The 21,930-nt window shown below is 42.3% G+C and overlaps 1 protein-coding gene and 1 long non-coding RNA gene across 2 annotated transcripts in view; one reads left to right on the top strand and one right to left on the bottom strand.

Moving 5' to 3' along the window:
* The window catches only part of LOC142072542 (uncharacterized), a 95,415-nt gene that overhangs the window by 18,594 nt on the left and 54,891 nt on the right, over positions 1-21,930 (bottom strand). The window lies entirely within an intron of this gene.
* On the top strand, positions 4,771-20,421 carry DLL4 (delta like canonical Notch ligand 4). Its single transcript, XM_048854624.2, has 11 exons — positions 4,771-5,165; positions 5,285-5,548; positions 6,140-6,197; positions 7,366-7,635; positions 9,123-9,183; positions 9,266-9,396; positions 11,151-11,320; positions 14,207-14,426; positions 15,022-15,730; positions 16,529-16,637; positions 18,522-20,421. The coding sequence occupies exons 1-11, from the start codon at positions 5,112-5,114 to the stop codon at positions 18,525-18,527; spliced, it is 2,052 nt and encodes a 683-aa protein (XP_048710581.1). The 5' UTR covers positions 4,771-5,111; the 3' UTR covers positions 18,528-20,421.

The following is a 21,930-nucleotide window of genomic DNA, read 5'->3' as shown; positions in this document are numbered from 1 at the left end:
CTGAAACCCCGAGATAATTATAAAGTATATAGCCAAAAACAAATAATACTGATCGGGTAATTCAGAATACTGGTACTGAGAAACATAATTTCTCACATCTAGGGCAGTGGTGTAAATTCTGCTGAGCAATCACAATGAAGAGGCCAGTAGTAGCCAGTGCCCAATAGTGACTAGAAGCTGTTTTTAATGGTTATTCACTGACCTATGTGAAATGAGTTGCTGAAAGAGTCTACATTACATAACACACCGAATCAGTTGGCATCATTGTCAGAGTCAGCACTGTACTACTGAAATGCCACTTAAACCCTCAACACAGGGCTTAACCTGGACTTAAATGATGCACAGGCCTTAGGCTTTCCTCAAAACAGAGGTGAATTTCCCCCAGAGAGAGAGAGAGAGAGAGAGAGAGAAGGAGGAGATGGAAACTGAACACAAAGATCCTTGGGAATGAGAAGGGCAGCCTGGGTAAAATTACATTAAGTTTCTCTCCCATTACTATGATTACTTGTTCTGTGAATAGAAAATTTGAGCAGTCTGGTACCTTTCACCAGTACTAGATTAATTAAAAGAACAACGATAATTGTTTTGTAGGGTAAATGCATTTGGCCTGGCAACTAATATCCCAAGTTTGAACTTCATCTGATATAAAATGGCAGCTACTAAACTTTTAAAAGTATAACATTAGTGAACAGTGCTCTAAAACGGTGAATAGCTGAACATGCTGGATGCTGGAGCAGGACGTTAAAGACTGGTTACTCCGCCGAGCTTTAAAAATAATTAACGGTTGTACTTTGAAAGTTTTTTATATAGTGCCTGTCACAGAAGGATCTAAACGCTAAATTTAATCCGATTGGTTCCACTGGGATTTAATAGTTTACAAAACATTATATCCTTACGTAAACACCTACCCATGTATTGTGTAAATAACAAGCCAATTATGAAAATTAGTAAAAATAATGTGCATAATGTAGTTTCATATATGAGTTGTAGCTATTTAGCAAAGTAAACATATCTGGCATTTCAAAGGGCTTTCCCCTCACCATATTAAATGGCTCCAATTTCTTTACATAAAAACACTGTCTGCAAAAATCTTTTTTTTTTTTTTAATTAAGGCCTCGAGCCTACAAACACTTACAGCATAATTAACTTCAGTGGGACTTCTGCTTAAAATCAAGCATGAGTGTAAATCTTGGAGGGATAGGAACTTCGATTTGTTTTTTAAATAAATACATACATTTGGGAGATGAAAAGAAATCCAAAATCCCTTCTTATCCATTTGCCTAGTCTCGAGCTTTTTAAGGGCTTGAGCAATAGATGGGAGAAAGTGGGGAAGGAATAATCCACCTGAGATGAAAAAGGGCATTCAACGACCAAAGTTATAAACCTCTGAAATCAGAGTTTCTAAAAAGCGGAGACCAACCTATAAGGGTGCTATGAAAGATACCGTATAATGCACTCTAGAATGACTTAAGAATGCGTGTTAATAGGTATGCAGAAGACAAACAATTAGATAAAACTCTGCTTCTCACCTGCACTCTGTAAACTTTTAGTCCCAGCTGCTCGATACTATTAATGCAGCTTTTTTATCTAAACTTTTTTGTCAACATGCAGCAGGTGGTCTATTATATTTCGCATGTATTATTTTATTACAACCTCGTTTATGGCTGCAATCACAATAATCCCTGGCGTTTAGGGAGGATTTTACATCTGTTTTGTACCAAACAGGATTCCTGAAAATATTTATTTTGTGGGGACACTCGGGAAATTTGAGCAATTCCCGTTTCTGGCAGTTGGAGAGAAATGAGGGAAAGGTTTGAAACTAAAAACAGTGGCGCGCTAAGTAGGTAAAGACAGACCAGTTACATTTCAGGGGACTGGAAAGTACACTCCCATCACAATATTTTGATCAATGCAGGGAAGCTGATGCCTAAAGCATTCAGATTCAATGTGAAATTCTATCTGCAAAGGTGCACGTTGGGAGGATTTCAGGGAGCTTTGGCGGGGCTGTGAAAAGAAGAGATCAGCTTGTCTTGCTTTAACCTACATTAGCTCAGAAGAATAGACCGAGTCCATATGGTAGATGCTGCCTGTGGATCTTCAGCACCAATGCGATGCCCTGTTCCTACACGCCGTCCTGCTTGTGCCAGATGGTGCCTGGGCCAAGTGGCCATGCGTGGGGTGGCTCTGGTTAGCCTAATAAACCTCCAATACAAGTCAAAAATCAAAACACACACATACTAACATCTGCTAGAGCCTGCAGTACCCAGCTAGCCTTTCAATAGTGAATTAAAGAGCCCCACAGCCCTTCTGTTCCCCTAGGTTAGGCACTCATTACCATTTATCAAGCACTGATGTTATCTGGCCTCTCATTTTATTTAGTACCGAAGCTATTAGCATCAGATTTGATTTTGACAGTTGAAGCTGCTTCTGGCGAAGCGGAGCGCTGCTGGTCAGATCGCTGCAGAATTCCGCGTTCATCAGGCGCCGGCACATTCCTCCTTCCGAGTTGTTTACTAGGTAATTTCATCCAGAGAGACAAAGGCTTGCCTTCTTGCAGCCCCTCTTATGTGCCTATGTAAGATACCTGGTATATATCTCATCACAAATACGTCCTCCCTTTGCTTTGAGGTGCCTGATCAAACACCCTCCTGTAATCCTTGCACCATACCATAGCCAGAGAGTCCTTAGAGGATTAGAGTGTACACAAGGGGTTAAGGACAAAAAAGGAGAAAGTCGGTCTATAGTTCGCTCAAGCTGTAGGAGAAAGCAGCAGCTGGACCACGCTCGACTGGGGACGAGAAGAGAACAACAGTCTTAGATGCTACAGGTGCATGTAAAGCGGCTCCACTCCTGCAGGGCTAGTCCTTCTACTCGGGGATGTTTGTGCTGAATCATTCCGGCCTTAATTCAAGATTCGAATTTCAGCGTGTCTTTATTTTCAGTAGCCGAATCGAAACGCAGCAGAAGTTTACGCCCGTTTTTGAGGCGAGCAATTTTTCAGCACCCACCTGGATGCCGGAATTACAAATGCAGTTCTGTCCATTCAAGGCAATTCAGCAACTCTCGGTTGCAGCTAGGGACGTCTAAATTGACGATTTGCCCCCCCCCCCCTACACTGAAGATTTGTAATGTAGCAATGATATTTCTTCACAAAAATTCTATCCCCCCGCTCCCCGACGTTTGCTGTTCCGAGTCCCAAAGCTCTTCTAAAAACAAGTGACTTGATGGAAATCTAAGAATGAGGTTAAACGATCATCTCAGTTTAGGTCGTATTCGCACATCTATATATCGGTTTCCTCGCATCAAAATAAGCGAGGTTCCGAGCTTTTCAGAGAGAGTGGATTTGGGAATTCGAGTTGTATTGAAACACCTTTGTGTAAAAGTGTATCACCGATGGATAGAACATTTTTCAAATGATTGGACCAACTGGTTGTTATACAGGTGATCTGCAGCAGAAAGGGTTATAGCCTTATGAGCTAGGCCGCGGTGTAAAGGTGGCAAGACCTCATTATCATACAGCTGAAGGTTTATCTTCCCCCAACCCCCCTCCTTTTAACAAGCTGAAATAAAAAGCCACATGAAAGGCCCTCTCTGTGCTTGGCTTTAATGAGGGACACGCGACCCAACAATAAGCACACATTGCAATCAGGCGGCTTTACTGGCACAAGCCAGCCTTACAACTAGCAGGGTACACTCTTAGACCAAGAATAGCCACTAAAAATCCGTTTTACAAACTCTATAATGATTTGCTGGGTTTGTCCCCAAAATAATCCAAGTCGATCTTACAGTTTCCCAGTTCCAGTTTGATTTAACTTTCCCTGAAGGTCTCCCTCACCTGAGTTTATCTTGTCAACATGGATGTGGCCGTGGGCAAACGGATTGCAGGCTTTTGAAGCAAAATGGCTTGCTTGGTTTTGTAACCGATTTGCCAGCATTGTGACCTGTTACAGGACCCTCCTTTAAACGGTTAGGCAGAAATTAAAGACATAACCAAATTGCTTTTGAGAGAGCAAATGAGAATGTGGATGTAGGTTTGTGCTTGTTTTTTTCTGCTCCCTCTCTTGACTGTCTTTAGTGAATTTCCTTCATTGTGATTAAAAATAACTAAAAGAGCGAATTCAGATGCCCAGAGGGCGTCAGCACGTGTACCTCAAGATTAACATGTGTGATCCAGGAGGACAGGGAACCGCAAAATTGCAGGAGTTTATTGCCGTGACAAAACTCTACAGTTTCAATTTCTTATACGCCCGATTTTGGTTTTACTTTCTACCTGCTATCACCACAAGTAGGCAAGGCAGGTAACTTCCTCACGAAAGGGCTGTACTACTTCCTGCAATGATTGTCTCTAGCGATCACGTGTCTCTGGAAGGAATTTGAAGCTGAATGGCGATAGCGTAAAATAAAAACCACATTTTTCACATTTTAGAATTCAGTGTTTGGATACTTTTGAAAGCTTATCTCCTTGGAAAAGCGTCTGATTTTCGAGGGACCTCTCCCAGTGTGAGTGCTGTAAATATCTCAACAGATGCTTGGCTTGTTAATAATCAGCTCGACTCCTTGGTGGTCAGCACGGCAGTAGCAGCAGCAGGGAATTAATTCTGGATATGAGGGCTCTCCACAACATTTGGTTCTTTTTCCAGAAAGGAAAGATGGAAAAGGGGGAGGGATCGCCCGTGAGTCTGACTGACAGTTTACATAATGAGCTTGCGAGGACAAGAGGCAACTATATAAAAGAGCTCGAAGGGAAGCAAGTTTTCCATTTACTGAGCGCTATTAGCTCCGGTGAAGGAGGAGCGGTTCAACACTAAACACTCCCCCTGTGCGTCTCTCACCAAATCCACTCGGCTTTGGAGTTTATAAAGGCGACTAAAGCAATCACAGTTTGGTCGTTGGCTGCAGGATTAATTCCCAGAGGGGGATGGTTTAAACACCTGGATTATACCTTCCATTTTCTGCTGGTGCTTGGGGAATAATTGGAAGGACAGGGTGTTCTAGGTGAATTGCTGTGACGACTTTTTGTCTCAAGGAAGAAGCATTTTCTTGGTCCAATTGAGGAATACCGGAGGAAAATTAAACCCAATTCCCACTGTGAAGCCTTGAATAACAGGAGGATGGCAGCTTTGCGCATCTTTGGCTTGACGTTTCTGTTAATGATTTTGCAGCAGGTAATCACGCATTGAAAAAAAGGGGGTCCTAAATGTAATTGGGTGATGGAAGCCAGTTGTATGGCAAAACCTGGGGTAAGCGCTGATGTGGCTCTTTTGTATGTCTCCTCTTTGTGCAGAGGGTATCCGGCTCTGGCGTCTTCCAACTGGAGCTGCACGAGTTTGCGAATAGCCAGGGGTCCCTGGCTAGCGGAAAACCCTGTTCGCCCCACTGTAGGACCTTTTTTCGCGTCTGTCTGAAGCATTTTCAGGCCGTGGTCTCTCCGGGTTCCTGTACTTTCGGCAGCATTGTCACCCCAGTCCTGGGAGTAAACTCCTTCAGCGTCAAAGAAACGGAGAGATTTGGAAGCCCCATTAAGTTACCCTTTAACTTCACCTGGCCGGTAAGATCCCACCTTAAACATGATTTAAATTGTATGGAGGGGAGATAAAAGGTTAAACAGAGTGCGCTGTTAATCTATAGTGAAAACAAACTACTTTCGTCCTTAGATTTATTTCCATAACTTCCTTTTCAAGACGAAAGAGATGGAATAATGCATCCAGTCTATAAGGCAGTTAGATGTCAGTATTACTTAAAGGAAGAGAGATGTAAATACTCGCAAGCTGGGAAAATTTGCATTCAACAAAACTAGTGGGGCGGGGGAGGGGTTGAGAGTACCCTTCTGACCAACAAAACAGAAATAAAATGCCCTTGTCAGTGAAAGACAAGAGAAACGTTTTCCCAAGAGATGAAAACAGCTCTAAGGAAGCTCCATTTCATTGACTCGGACAAAGTAATGCTATCTGCAATTAGATTAATTAAAATGTATATCTCCGACCTGGCAGCGCTACGGTTTCCTGGTTTCACACAATTGTTTCAGCTGCAAGGAAGACTCTGTGACAGACCAAAACCTTTTCGGATCAATCTAACTCAAGATCTCGCTTGTCTTAAATTCTGTATCTTCCAGTCACTTATGTTTTGTTTCCATTCGCAGGGAACTTTCTCACTGATCATTGAAGCCTGGCATGCTCCTGCAAATTACCTTCCAGAAGGTGAATATGACACTGCACTTAGCAATCACGAGGGGGCGACCGTTTCCTAAAATTCGGTGCTTGTCTGTAAACTAATCCGAAATAGTTAACCTGTCAACGTCACTAGAAAAGTTTTAAAGTAAATTAAATTGACCTTATTGAATTCCGATGTTTATACTATAATCTCGATGCTAGCTTTATCCTACAATCGGGAGCTATTCCCTAAATGATATCCATCAGGTTTGCTTTGATTTTGTCCCCTACCTAATCTCCAACACAATTGCGTTTCCTCCAGTTTATTTTTGGCGTGGGAAAGAAAGGAGCTCTTTGGTGAGAAAACTACAAGGCTGCCAAAAAGTCATGACTGCCTTTTCCTGTATTTTACACCTTTTTCAAATTCCGCCCTTTGGAAAAGGAATAATGGCTTTGGGATGTTTTTCTGACATAGAGGAAAAGGATATTTCAACAGCACAACTGTTCTCACTTTGAAAAGCTTTCTGCAAAGCCTCTTAAGTTCATGGTTAATAATCGCTGATACTGGAGACAAAAAAAAGCTTATGCTCAAATAAATTGGTTAGTCTCTAAGGTGCCACAAGTACTCCTTTTCTTTTTGCGAATACAGACTAACACGGCTGTTACTCTGAAAACTGGAGACAATAGCTGCAGTGCTGTTCCTGAACTCCACACTGGTGTGCTTTGCATTAGCACATTGTGTCTTTTTTCCCCTATCGCATGCAAACAAATAGCAGAATGCACCGAGCTTCTTTGAAATTGTCCCTCCAGTTATTATCCCTTTATCTGACGTAGACAATAAGTAATGTTTATTTGTTGCTATGAATAATGCACTGTTTCCGGGCCCGACCCTGGTCCTTATTTCATTTTAAATGGAAAAATAGTAATGTTATCACTTGGACCAGGATCGGTGCCATTACATTGAGAAAGTAACATGCATTATTTAGGTTTTAGAAATCTTTAACATTTTGCTAGTTAGCCCAGGGGGTGTCACTAGCTGCGTTGAGCAGTTTGTGGGTGGCACTGGCTGGGGATCAGAAGGCACTGTGGGATGTAGCACAGAGTCAGGGTAGATCACTGGGATGGCAATGAGATGCGTTGTGGGATGCAGTGTGGGGGAGCTGGAGGGGGCTGTATCTGGCAGCAGCACTGAGCCCGAGCTGTGTGTGTGCCGCAGGCTCCCGCGCCCCGGCCGAGGAGTGGCTGATCAGTCAGGTGGCGATCCAGCGGCCGCTGGCCGTGGGCGAGAACTGGTCCCAGGACGTGCAGAGCAGCTCGCAGACCCAGCTGCGCTTCTCCTACCGGGTGATCTGCAGCGAGCACTACTACGGGGACAGCTGCTCCCGCCTCTGCAAGCGCCGCGACGACCCCTTCGGTCACTACGTGTGCGAGCCGGACGGCAGCCTGGCCTGCCTGCCGGGCTGGACCGGCGAGTACTGCACCGAGCGTAAGTGACACCGCCCGCCCGCCGCTAGCCCCCGGGCCCGGTCGCCACCACCCGCCGCTCGGGGCAGGGGGATCCCGGCACGCCCCTCCCCTGCTCTGCCACCGCGCTCCCTTCCAGGAATCCTATCGCCCCACCTGAAGGGCGGGGCTGTGCGCGGGCAGCCGCGGCCGCCTCGCGCCCCTTGCCGGGCTGCCCAGCGGTGGTGGAGCTGAAAGCGGCGCGTGCCAGCGCCTGGGGGCGGGAAGGTGGTTAGTTTTTGGCCGCGAGCGCTGCAGGGAGTAAAGGGCGGGCGCGCGTGGCGCGCGCAGCAGAAACCAGCGGGCTGCGAGCTCGGAGCCCGCGGCGCTGCCGTGTGCCGTCGCCACAGGGAGTAGTGGCGTGGCGGCCCTCGCGGGGCGGGGGCGAGCGCGTGGGCCGCCCGTGTCGCCTTCCCCCAACCCTGGGCTCCCCCCCACCACCACCACCCCCGCGCAGCCTCCTCCCAGCCGCGTACCCTCTGGGGCCGCTGATTCACCTCCCAGGGCGGCCATCCGCGCGCCCTCCCTCCTGCTGAGCGGCTTTGCCAATGCGGGCCCCGCACACCGGGGAAACCCGCGGGCGCCTCTTTCCAGCGGCCAGCCCGCCCCGCTCTCGGCCCTATCGGGAGTACTGACTGGGGAAGCGGGGTGATCCTGCCAAGCCTCGCTAACCCAGTCCAGGGAGAGCCTAGTGAAGACAGGTGTAGCTCGCAGACGTGCTAGCGGGGCTAGGAGCTAAAGAGGAGGGTTGCTCTCGCTGCGCTGCCTTGTCTTCACGAGGACTTCCCATCCGGCCCCCTGGCCATGCCTTCGCGCTAGCAGCTGGTGAGAACAAACCCTTTTTTCCTAGCTGTAGCCAAGGCCTAACAGGTCCTGTCCGCCACCCCATTTGCACAGTTCAATAGTAGAGCTACACCGAGCCCGGCCTCCCACTGACCCCTAAGCTCACAGCCCTGGAAAGAAAAAGACATTCTGCCCAGTGAGGCCTTGCCTACATTGGCTTCCCTCCTCCCCCTCGAAACTTTCAGCTTCTTGGTACTTCTGGTGCAATTCCGCCGGTGGCAGCAATGACGACAGGATACCAGCGTTTTAAGCACTGTCTCATCTATATTCTGAGTTGAAATGACAGCAGCTTGCCTATGCTCCTTCTTTCACCACTGCTACCCCCAGAGGAGAGGCATCAGCGGTAGTGCACTCGTGCCACCCCCTCCTGTTTTTTCTCAAGCTTAGAAAAGCAGGAGGCTCTGTTTGTTGTGTAAATAGAAAAACTAAAGGACACCTCTGTTCATAGCAAATGCTGGGTTTCTCTGGTTCACTTCTTCCTGCTCCAAAGATGTCTGTGATCTGAATTTTTAAATTAAAGTTTTAAAGTATGTTGTAGGCTTTAAGATATTTTTTTTATTTTTTTAAAAGTGTAAACTATACTGCCAGATGTATTTAAACCTTTGGGGTTGTTGTTGTTTTTTATAGCCATCTGTCTGGCTGGCTGTACTGAGCAAAATGGATACTGCAACAAGCCAGGAGAATGCATGTGAGTAGATGATGATCTCAACCTGAACTTGACAGCAACTTTAGCCTTTTATTGTAATTAACGTTTTAATTTTTTTTTCTAGCTGTCGCCCTGGTTGGCAAGGCCGTTATTGTGATGAGTGCATTCCTCATATAGGCTGCCGCCATGGGACTTGTAAAACACAGTGGCAATGTATATGTGATGAAGGCTGGGGTGGCCTCTTCTGTGACCAAGGTTAGTTTGTGTATTTCATGGTACTGAGCTAAGAAGTGTAAAGGCTTGTCTACAAACATTTAATTCGCTGCAAGCTGAGGAGTGAATCTACCCCCCTGTCCGTCCGTCTGTCTCCTCCCCCCCCCCCCCCCCGCGGGTTCGCAGACTAACTTTTTCAAAGGGTTAGAGCAGAGTGCTCTAACCAACTGTTAATGTGCCTCAGTTACTCCACAGCAGGTTAGCTAGTGCAGGATAGATTCACACCCTACCTTGCCTTAAACTAATTGTTTGTGTATTCGAGCCCTAACCCAGAGCATCTGGAGTAAATCTCTTCCAGTGAAATGTCAATAGGCAACAATTTGTTGAACGTCTCTCTCATACTTTATACTTTAAGTATACATGAAAACATAAATGAACTTTTTTGGTAATTAGAAAAGGAGTACTTGTGGCACCTTAGAGACTAACCAATTTATTTGAGCATGAGCTTTCGTGAGCTATAGCTCACTTCATCGGATGCATACCGTGGAAACTGCAGCAGACTTTATATACACACAGAGAATATGAAACAATACCTCCTCCCACCCCACTGTCCCTTTTCTTTTTGTGAATACAGACTAACACGGCTGTTACTCTGAAACCTGTCTTTTTGGTAATTGTGGCTTTTTCTTTAAAAACTGGTTGAAATGCTGAATATGCAGTCTTTTTTCTTGTTCAAACAAGAACTGTAAGTTCAGCTATTTATTAGTAGAAATAAAGCAGTTTACTAACTCCAACAGAAGTAAACACCACCATTTGAGCCTTCCTTATTTTAACACATGAGGAAGTAATCTCGTGATGAGTTTGAGGTGTATGAGAAAAATCATAGAGCAAGACTAAAAAGCAGAGGTTCTGTTTTAAGGGATACCAGACCATTTTATTTGCTCACCCATTGAATCTCTGAACTTTAGCCAACTGAGTGCGTCCTCAAGGCCATAGTTATATTGTTGAAACTGAGATCATAAACTACGGTCGTGAAACAATGCAAATAGCTGCAGAGATGGTTGTGATACGGTTAGGTTAAGTGTGATTAAGTAGGAAAAGCAGAATTTTTGTATACGTATCTATTAGCCACCTGCATCCTAATTACTTCATTATATTTATACCACTTACAAAGATTTCCTACTTGTGTTCTAGGGACTTATGTTTTTAACCCCATCTCTCAATTAAAAAAAACCCAAACATGGTATACATTTAGGCAATTTATACCAGTGTCACTCTCAACAACATGCATATGGTAAATAAATAAACCCTCTCTCTTAGGTAGTTTTAAGTCTCTGAGTTTAAAGATTCACCTTTTTAGGCCCTTCTGCAATATGCCAAAGAGCACACCTATTTAAGGCAAGGCTTATTGTTAAGTTTGTCAAGGCATGTGTTGTCTTTCACAGGATGTATACTTTTCAACTTGATAAGTGCACATCTAAATCCCATTAAGGCTAATGGGTTTATACACACACAGTGGGGAGAGTATACTAAGGCACTTATACAGTTAAAGTTTTGCCAGGTCTTCCACATTTCAGAGCTTAGATATACTGTGATGGGAGAAATAACAGATTTATTGGTGATTTGGAGAGTTAAGTAATCTGCGTTCATTCTGCGGACAACAAAATGATAGACCTCTTAGCTGAAACTATTTTTTTCCTGTCTAAAACGTCCGTTTTCACTTTTTGTGCTGTCCTATTTTGACAAATGAGTGGGTTCTATTAGGTTGTCAAAATCTCTAACATTTGTCTTTGCAGATCTCAACTACTGCACCCACCATAAACCATGCAAAAATGGAGCCACTTGTCTGAACACTGGCCAAGGCAGTTACACATGTTCATGCAAACCTGGTTTCACTGGTGTTGACTGTGAACATGAAATCAGTGAGTGTGACAGCAACCCCTGTAGGAATGGTGGTAGTTGCACGGTAAGAGCTAATTTTAAATGGGAAGTCAGTCTGTGAAACAAGCACAAGTATACCTTTTAAAAAATGGCTTGTAACAACACAATGGGAATCTGATAGTTGACAGGTCCATTACTAAAACTCTGATATCATACTGAACCCTTTCCTGGAAGTGTCAGGGGAGGAAATTTACTATAGGAAGAGCTGGAGTACTAGTGGCACCTTAGAGACTAACAAATTTATTTGAGCATAAGCTTTCGTGAGCTACAGCTCACTTCATCGGATGCAAGGAAGAGATGTATTGCCTATATTAAAACTAGTCAACTGAGCTTTAGGTTGCTGGGGAGGTTATTATGAAATCCATGCAAGATGCTGGCCCAGTAAGAGAATAGATATCAAAAATAAACTTCCTCAAACCAAAATGCACACAGAAATGCACTAAAACCTTTCTAGCCATCAATAAAGGAGTAAACCTGCATTACACTAGAGTACAATATCATACAATATGAAGCTGATTTATTAAAACTTCTGTACAACAAGCTTATGCATTTTAGAGTGTTCTGCTGTCTAGTATTTCAATATATTTGCAGAACCATTCACTCGTTAATTTGAAAAAGAACAATAGATCATGGATATCAAATGTGCTCTGTATCTTCTGCCTGAAGCCAGTGCATTAAGCCCCTCTGTTCACCCCCAAAGGCTCACAAGGATCACGCTCAGAAATAGCAGAGGGTTTCATTATGGTTTACAGGTGGGTTTCTTCACAGAGTAGCAAAATAGGTCCTCACCAGAAATGAGCTGTCATGCAGAAGATGAATGGGCAGCTTGCAACTGTGTTATGAGATACACACAGTGCAGGCCTAAGAGGGCCTAGGGGATCCGATTAAATAAACAGTAGTAAAGTTATAAGTGTCCTTGTTTAGCTGGCCATTTGGATCCCTGCAGTTGCACCTGTTCTGCTTGACTAATTCAGTGACTACCCCTGCTCTGAACGTGGCTGTGGATAAAAATCAATTATTTAAAAAAAAATATCTTTTATAACTGCATGTTTTTAAAAATGCATGTTGTGTTTATATAAATGCTTTTTGAGGAAAAAACCTATCTAAAGATCATTTTAATTAGGATACATTATAGCTCAAAGATATCTCATCATGGAATAGGGATTATTAATTCTATAGTATGAGACAATATGTTCATGTAATGTTTAAGAAAAGTGTTGTAAATTAGTCCCAATAGTTCATGGATTAGGGACCCAATCTTATGGGGTTCCAGGGGCTTCTGTATAGATTATTTAGGTTAATCTTTCTGTCTACCCACTTGGACTCAGTGTTTAGTCTAGAAGATACCATCAGAGATGCTTAGTTTTGCAGTTCTCAAACTGTGGATTTGTGTCTCCAGAGATAACATGCTTGTTAACAGCAAAAATGTTTTTAAATAAATATATAGAGGTGAGAAATAACAGACCTCAACCCTATTGTCCCTCTGCAAATTTGTGTACACCGAGTCAATCCCTTACCTCTTTCTAAAAGTGCAAAGTTTCAGAAAGTTCAATGAATAGAAGATTGTTGGGGGCAGAATAGATCTGTACAAGGAGAAGAAGTCTGGAGATAAATGTGGGAAGGGAGGCACAAGCAGTAGAAACAAAAGTGAAACTGTCTGAGCAGCATATTCCATAAATCTTGAAGTCTTTCTGAGTGTAGCCCTCATTGATTTGAGTTCTACCATACTGTTCTCTCACTAGAAGGGAAAACCTATAATGGCAGCAGGCCATAAAAGAGACCCAGTTTGGGAATAAGAACCATTCAAGAAATATATGTTTGATGATGATGATTTAAAGAAAGTCACACCAGTGAACTGGTGGAAGTCACTTAAGCACTTGGGTTCAGAGACTGTTGAAGTGATAATCTCACTTTTAACAGCAGTAGCTTCTTCTGCCAGTGTAGAAAGAATATTTTCTTCCTTTGAACTAATTCATTCCAAATTGAGAAATTGTCTGGGACCTGAAAAAGCAGGAAAGCTTGTTTTTCTTTTCCAAATTATGAACAAATAGGAAAATGAAGGTGAAGATGACTGAGTTAGCTGCAGAAGCCAGTATTTTAAGTTTATCATGTTGACCTGGCTAACATAGTAGATTTAATCTATTTAAATATATATTTCATTTACCTATTTTAGTTAAAAACAATTTTAACAAAAACAAACCTGATTTTTAAAAACTTGAATGTTTAACTAAATTCAAAAATTCATATGTTTGTTTTGTTAAAATATTATATGTTTGCTGTTGAAGAAAAAAATCCAGAATACATAACATTGTTGTTTAGTTAAATAAAACAGTTTAAATGTCTGATGTTCTCCTCCTAATACAGCATGGCAAGAAAATCCTCCAATTATTAATGATAATTTACCTCCCAAAGACTTCATAAATATCTGCTTCAATTACCTTTGGTAAATGAAATAACCAACCAATCATTCATTTTCTGATATAGCTGTAAAACTAACCTGAATAGTTTTCAAAATAAATCACTTCAAAAATGTATAGTGTGTACCTTCTAAAAATGAAATCTACATCTATCTCCAAGTTGTAAAGAATATGTATTAAGGTTATAACAACCAACAAGAATGCACATTTATGTAGAAATCCACGATTAAATCGAGCCTTCCTGATTAGTGATTTAAATCAATTTGATTTAAATCAATTCCACCCTGCTGTCTAGTGACTTAATCCCTCTGAGTCCCATCTGCATTTTTTTCCTATAAACGCTTCACTGGCTGCAGAGAACAATACATTCCCATCAGGTAGAGGAGGAGGGATGGAAGAAAGTTTGCTGTTGATCAACAGAGGATACCTGAGAATAAGTGCCTTTGAATAGAGTCAAATAGCAAAAGTCCAATGTTAAATTTTTAATTTTGCAGGATATGGAGAATGGTTACCATTGCCTATGCCCTCCTGGATACTATGGTGCTCACTGTGAGCACAGTGCTTTGACTTGTGTTGACTCACCTTGTTTTAATGGTGGTACATGCTTGGAAAAGGACCAAGGGGCCAGCTATACTTGCCGTTGCCCTCTCGGCTTTACAGGATCTAACTGTGAAAAGAAAGTGGACAAATGCACAAGCAACCCTTGTGCAAATGGTAAGTCTTCCCATCAGGAGATCCTGTCTATCTCTGGATCCTTCACACTTTCAGTGCTAAAGTGATGGAAATCTTTAATTTGATCTCTAATCCTTCCTCTGTGCTATCAGCCTACCCTTCCCATTATATATTCACTTCCTACCCTGGCCTCTCAGAAGGAACCGACATTGTTATGTTGTACATAAATTACCAGTGCATTAGAGATTGCAGGAGATTTATCAAGGGAAGGAGGAAAGGGGAGAAGTATGCAGACTAAATTAAACTACCTATATATTAAAGGGACAAGGTGAGTGAGGTAATATCTTGTATTGGACCAACTTCTTTTGTTGAGAGATTTCGTCACCCACCTTTTCTCTCTATTATCCTGGGACCAATGTGGCTACAAGAACATTGCATACATTATATTAAAGGGACATGATTATAAATCAGAGTAGCTTGATTAGGCACCTTGTAGAGCTTTAAAAAAATGCATGTTGTGTTTATATAAAACTCTTTCCCACCTGTTGCAGTAATATGAATTGCTTACAGAGGAAGTGACTTAGTGTTCAGGATTAAGTCCTTTGCTGACTAAACTTTTTATTGTATTTTTTTCCAGGTGGTCATTGCTTTGATTTGGGTCAACTCCGTGTGTGTCGCTGCCGCACTGGTTTCTCTGGTCAGAAGTGTGAGATAAACATCAACGAGTGTGCCAGGAATCCATGTTCCAATGGGGGCTCTTGTCATGACCTGATCAATGACTATACCTGCACCTGCTTGCCAGGCTACACTGGTAGGAACTGTGACATTAAAACCAGAGATGAATGTGCCTCTGGGCCATGCCAGAATGGGGCCACGTGCTACGGTGGACTTTATAATGCTAACTTTCTTTGCAACTGTCCTTATGGCTTCATGGGCAGCCGTTGTGAGTTCCCAGTTTATACAGTGCCCGTTCCATATCCTCCTAAACCGGTTCCCTGGATAGCTATATCCATGGGTGTGGGACTGGTAGCTTTGCTTGTATTATTCTGCATGATAGCTATGGTCATCAGACAGATGCGGAGGCACCCAGAGCAGGACTTGGAGACAATGAACAATCTGTCTGATTTCCAGAAGGACAACCTTATTCCAGCTTCCCAGCTCAAAAATACCAATAAAAATAAAGACTTAGAGGTGGACTGTGGGCTGGAAAAATCAAACTACAAACCTAAGAACCATATACTGGACTATAACCTGGTAAAGGATCTGACCAGCAGAGGGACACAGGAAGATAAATATTATAAAAGTGAAAAGTGTTTAGGAGAGAAGCCTCCCCTCCGATTATACAGGTAAGAGTGCAGTTTTCCCTGGCTGCTGTTAAGCTGCATCTGTCCAAGGTGCATATGAGAGAAAAGGCAGTTTTTCATTCAGGGAGCAGAAGTAGGGGGGAAAAAATAGATAGGTGGGGAATCTTCAGGTTGGAGCATGAGTTTCACTGTGCATGGGAATCTTTAACTGTGCCTGTCAATTAAACTCTGTTTCTGCCCAGGATGTGGCCAGCATGTGTAATGGAGTGGATTGCAGTCAGTCCACTCATGAAAATAAGTAGTTTCTTTCCTTCCCAACTAAATGGTGGAGAGATAAGAACAGATCTTTGCTTTATTAAGATCTCAATATAGATTAGGTCAACCCTCCCAAGAACGTCCTGTTTTGTGGGCGTGGGGAGGTTGGAATAAGAATAGAGGTATTCTAGCCAAAGGGAAAAAAAGATGGGTTTCCATTGGTTCAGTCTTTTGATATATGTACAGATCTCTCACTTGTGATTTCACATGTGATTTAAATGCTGCATTGTAATGCTGACATTGCAGGAAATGAAAAGGGACAGGAGATGGAGCTGAGTAGTAAATTATTAGGGCATGGTGGAAGTGTAGCAGGACAGTACTGAATCGTCTTTTCAATTGTAACCTCCTACTCACTGTAGAGAACACTTGATTATGGGTATTACCTCATCTTTTTACCCATCTTGCCCTTCCCATTCATCCTCTACCTTCCTATTTCTCCTATGGATATTTCTAGAAGACTTTTATAAGGGATTTTATTATCTTCAGAGTCCTTAGATTTTTACTTTGTCTCTGTGTCTCCCTTAGTGAAAAGCCAGAATGTAGAATATCAGCAATATGCTCTCCGAGAGATTCTATGTACCAGTCTGTCTTTGTGATAACAGAGGAGCGGAACGAGTGTGTCATAGCCACAGAGGTAAGTGCACAGTTCCCTAAGATCCTATCTAGGCAGTCATTGATTCAGAGTGACAGAGGAAGTCATACTTCAGAACTGAAGTCTGAGAGGGTGGCAGTTGTATTGCAGGGATTTCAGGCACCCTCTGGTTTTCATCTATACTATGATCAAAGGCTATGATTGGTGGTTCACCAGTGGTACATGGAACTCTTTCTGGTGGCCCACAGGAGCACCAGAACAAACAGAAAATCCAGAAGGGAGATATGGGAGGTAATCTCCTAACTTATTTCTTTCAGAGGTGCTGAGCTCAGAAGTGAAGTCAGTTGGAGCTGAGAGTGCCCAGCACTACTGAAAATCAGATCATAAAAGTTTAATGAGTGGAGGTAGTGGGGCAGTGGTAAATAAGATTCTTATATACATGGTCCACAAAATGAAAAAGTGATAATCCTAGGACATAGATATAAAGCTAGGAGAGTCCCTCCAACAGCAAGAGGACATAAGAGAATAATCCATGGGTGGTATCTGTTCTATGGGAACACTAATATAGCCATGGAGTTCCGTCAATAGATGTAAGATAGCTGAATAAGCACCAGGAAGAGTACTGTGAGGCCTGGTCTAAAGTACTGCTTAAGTCAATGTAAGTCATGTCACTCGGGTGTGGAAAAAGCACCCCCCTGGGCGACGTAGCTTACTTCAACCTAATGCGCTGTCTACACAGCACTATGTCAACAGGAAGACGCTCTCCCACCGACTTACTTACCTTCCGCCGCTTGAGGAGGTGGAGTACAGCCATCAACGTATCGCATCTTCACAAGATCTGCTAAATTGATGCTACTGCATCAATCGCAGCAGTGCCGGTTTTGCGTGCTAGTGTAGACAAGTCAGGGAAGGGCACTTAAATCCCTTGCCACACAGGATCCCATTACTTGTATAGATTTTGATGTGTTATCTGAGAGGCCAGGGGACAATACAGAAACGGATCTTTAGAGAAAGAGTTCAGCATGGGGTAGTGTTGAGAATTTAAACAAAAACTGTCAAGGAACTGAATATTTATTAAGGAACTAACAACCATTTGGAAAAAAGGTCCAATGAGAAGTTAAGGGCAATTTAATGCCAACTGGTGGCTTTCTTATCTGAAGAAATACCTTGAACTGAGTTTGCTCTAGTTCTACTTTTCTGCCTATGTGCCCAGTTTAGTACTGTAGTTTGAGGACCCAGAGGAGGAGAAATCTACTGTGGCATTAACACTCAGTACAACAGAATTCTAGCTCCTCTAACATTCCTACTTAAAAGGCAAGCTGAAAAATAGTGGGAATGCAAATAAATCAGATAAAATAGAAAGCTTATGGCTAATGGAAGGAATTTTCAAAGGCACATATGGCAGTTAGGTGCCTAATTCCTACTAACAATCAGTGGGAATTAGGCCCTACTTGCTATATGTGCCTTTGAAAATCTCCCCTAATGTTTTCAGACCTGGCTGCCTAAAGTTAAGCTCTTAAATCCATATTTGGCATTTAAATAAAAGTGGTCTGGTTTTCAAGGGTGCTGCTTGATGATTCTTAGCACTTTCAAAAGTCGGACAAATTTGGGTTTGGAAGCCTGACTTTAGGCTTTGAAAATTGGGAAATTTTAACCTAAATGACCTTGCATTCAAACTAGATAATTCACCTGTAGAAAGTGAGGCTACTTGAAATAGGGCAGAGCTGCTAGCTAGTGATTCTCTGACCTGCGAGACAGCCTCAAGCCCTGGGTAATGATTATTAAGCTGCAGAAACCTCTGGCTTAAATTAATTTGATTTGGATGTACTTGGTTTTTTGATTTGCTTGTTTTATTTTAAATCTACAATATTCTACACATGGTGCCTTCTTCTCAATCCTTTTTAAAATTATTTTATTTCCTGACAGGTATAAGACTGAAGGGTCAGTTTGTATGCACCTCAGATTTGGTGATGCCAGGAGATGGACATTTCTGTTGCATTGTTTACAATTCAGAACTGGATTGGACTTTTTTTTAATTATATGCAACTTGCTGCTCTCAGGAGGAGGATGGAACTGGGTGAACTGGACAGACTGTGAATTTACCGAAAGATGCAATACACCTTTTTGGTTTTTAGTGTCCTTGTTTCACATTTGATACAAGGAATTTAATTCTCTATAGAAGAGGGAGGGGGCAGAGGAGAGAAGAATGAAAAATGTTATTTTGACTAGCTTTTTAAATGATATTGCGGCCAGTTCCTCCTGGACAGACCTGTGGCTTTCCAAACTCTAACTCTGAGAGATTCCAGTTGGAGCAGAAGGCACTTGACTATCACTTATATGTGCAGATGTTGCCGTGGGAAACACGCATGAAGAAAAAGATACATTGCTATACAGATATTGGATATAGAGTAAATAAGATTCTTAGGTTTAAAAGTGCCTAAAGCATGTCAGAATCTAGGGAGCCCAAACAGAGACTTGACTGCTTTCTTTTGCAGTACCTGACCAGTATTGGGCAGGGGTGGTTGACTCTTCCTGCTGCTCATTTATTTACATCTTCTTGTCTCCAGCTGCATTTATTTCAGGCAATTTAACGGGTATGGGAAAGGGGGATACTGAATTTACGTTTCTCTCACGTGGTGTTGCTTTGGAGAAATTTGGACTTGAGCAGTAATTTGGGACACAGTTCCATCCCTGAAATGATAGAGGACTCTTCAACTTTAAACTGCTGAGAAGGGGGTGGTGTAATGAATGAATGTTGGCTCTTTCCCCTTGGTATGTGGAGAGACATAATACCAGCCCTAACTGAAAGCCTTACAAATGCGTTTCAACTCAGTCAGCTACTGGACCCTACACATGCTGAGCTATCTCAGCTCTTTCATGCCCTTTGCACTACCAATGATTGTGAATAGAAGTGAATTTTTTTCTTCTGACAACTTTTTTTTTGGCAAGGACTTGGGATTTTGTGTTATGATTCTGAATCAGGTGCCACCTTCAACTGCAAATAGTCTCAAAGTCCTAGCTGTTACTTTTCAAAGGAGGGGGAGGGGTTTATTTCCCTATTCTTTACTTCCCTGTTGTAGAAACCACCCCTCCTCTCCTTACACACACAGTCCTTTCATTCCTGTTCCACATGCCCAACAGAGAAGCAGCGTCTGAGAGGCCCTCTTTAAGGACAGACTCATAATAGAATTTGAAGGCTCTAAGCTGGTCCTCTTTGTTTCACTCCGACCCGCAGCAACAGGGAAATGGGGAAGCTACTCCTTGAATGCAGAGGTGCAGTTCTGAACTGGTAGGTTCACTGCACATAGACTCATATATATACAGCAATAATATTTGACAGCCAAATGGAAAGTGCTGTGACATACTGTAGTGATGAGAAAACTGTGAGGTGGGGCGGAATGAGGAAACAAGATCTCATACAAGGCAACCTGGGACTATGCTATCTACTACTGTTCCTGACCTTGTAAATCCTAGTATTGGACTAGACCATCTGCTGCCTTGAACTGTGCAGGCAAGGTCCTGTCCTAATGTCCACTACTGACTTCTGCTCTGACCACAGAGATCATTTTGAAGATGACCTTCAGAAATCAATAATATGGATTTTAGTTTGTCTGTTTGTAGTTTATTTTGAAGTCTAGTATTTCAGTAATTTAAAAAAATCAGAAGCACTGAACTTTCTACGTTTTATAACATTATTTTGTATATAATGTATATTTATAATCAAACCAGAAATGTAAATATGTTTATTACTTCTCATGTAATGTTTTTAATGTGATAAAGTTTGAATTTTATTTTTTTTTCAAACAATGAAAATACCTTCCTGCTACTATGAAGTTTATGTCGTTTGTCTTTTTACCACTCAGGTTTCATGATCCTTTGATATACAGGGTAACTCCTTGTCCCAGAAGCAAGTTTGACTGTCAACTCTCCACAGCCGCCCCAAATTTACATCTTACGCAGACTTGCTATTATCCCTCTTGGACTATTAACTGACATCAGAGAGGTTGTACTGTAATATGGAACTGAACTGACAGAAAAGTTGCTATTGTGCATTAACTCTAAGCGTTTACATCCCCATACAAACTTCTTATGGATTTTATGTGCTTATAAAGTCGTAAAATTAACTCCTTGGTAAGGTTTGCAGTGCACCTATGGGGTAAGAATTAATGAGGATAGGTCAATCTCACATTTCTTTCAAAAACTCTTTGAGTAAAGACCAAATCTTGTCCTCTGCAGTTTATTCTTGCATAGCATCCACAAGTTTGGACGTGAAGAATTTATTCCTGCTAGTTCAATTGGGAGTAGGTTTGTCCCTCCCCTGCAGAGTTTCATGCCCCCTTCTCCCAACAACATCACACATCTCCTGCGACCTGTATTGGGGGCCTCTGCTATGTGGTATACTTCCCAGATCCTTCTGTCCAAAAGCATCACTATCCTCTTAGGATATCCTAATACCCCAAGGCCCTCTCAGAGGAAGCTTCAGCAAGCAGTGGAGGGAACTCCTGTAAGATAATGCTGACAGGGTTAGAGGCCTTTGAACATACATTATATAAAATTTACATGTAGGCAACTGAATCTCTTACTGTAGCATGTAAGTTTGGCAGTAGTGAATCTATACTGGGTGCATAAACAAAAATTGTAACAGTAAGAACAGGAAAAAGTTGTTCCTCAGTTATAAGTGCCAAAAAGCATGTTAAATTTTATTCCAAATGACTGTTTAAAATATATGTTTTTAAACTACAACACACCGTATCACAGAATTTTTACCATTATTAAACCACTACAAGTAACACTTCCTAAAACAAATACAGAAAGACCCTTAATGTATAGCAATGCTATTACTGAGTGGTTTGATTGTGTCTCCTGCTCTTCAGTTCCTTGCTTAGTAAAAGTAGCTTTTAAATCCTAATCAATTTCCTTGGCTACCACTTAAAAACATTCAAGATGGAAAACAGAAATAAAAAGCTCTCTCCTATCCCCAAACAAATATTCACCTTGTAGAGCAAATTATGAAAAACAAGCCATTGACAAAAAGCTGAGCAGATGCTCTCGGCTTGCAGCCCTTCATTGGCAATGTGAAATAAACCCAACAGATGCCTCTCTTAATTGAACACACGGATTACATACACACATGCACTCTGTCCTGTTTAAAACAAAACACACACAAAATCAAACAGGAAAATAGCCAGAGAGCTCTTCCTACAGCACTAGGCAAGCAGCAATGCAAAGACAAACAAGACCTAGTTTTGCCGGCTCAAAACAAAACAGGAAATAATATCTGGAGGGAGCTGAATCCATTAAAACCCATGGAACAGATTATGTAGCTCCGTGGTAA

The sequence above is a fragment of the Caretta caretta genome, chromosome 6, assembly GCF_965140235.1.
Source record: "Caretta caretta isolate rCarCar2 chromosome 6, rCarCar1.hap1, whole genome shotgun sequence".
Taxonomy (NCBI): Eukaryota; Metazoa; Chordata; order Testudines; family Cheloniidae; genus Caretta; species Caretta caretta.
This window is presented reverse-complemented; position numbering and strand designations above follow the sequence as displayed.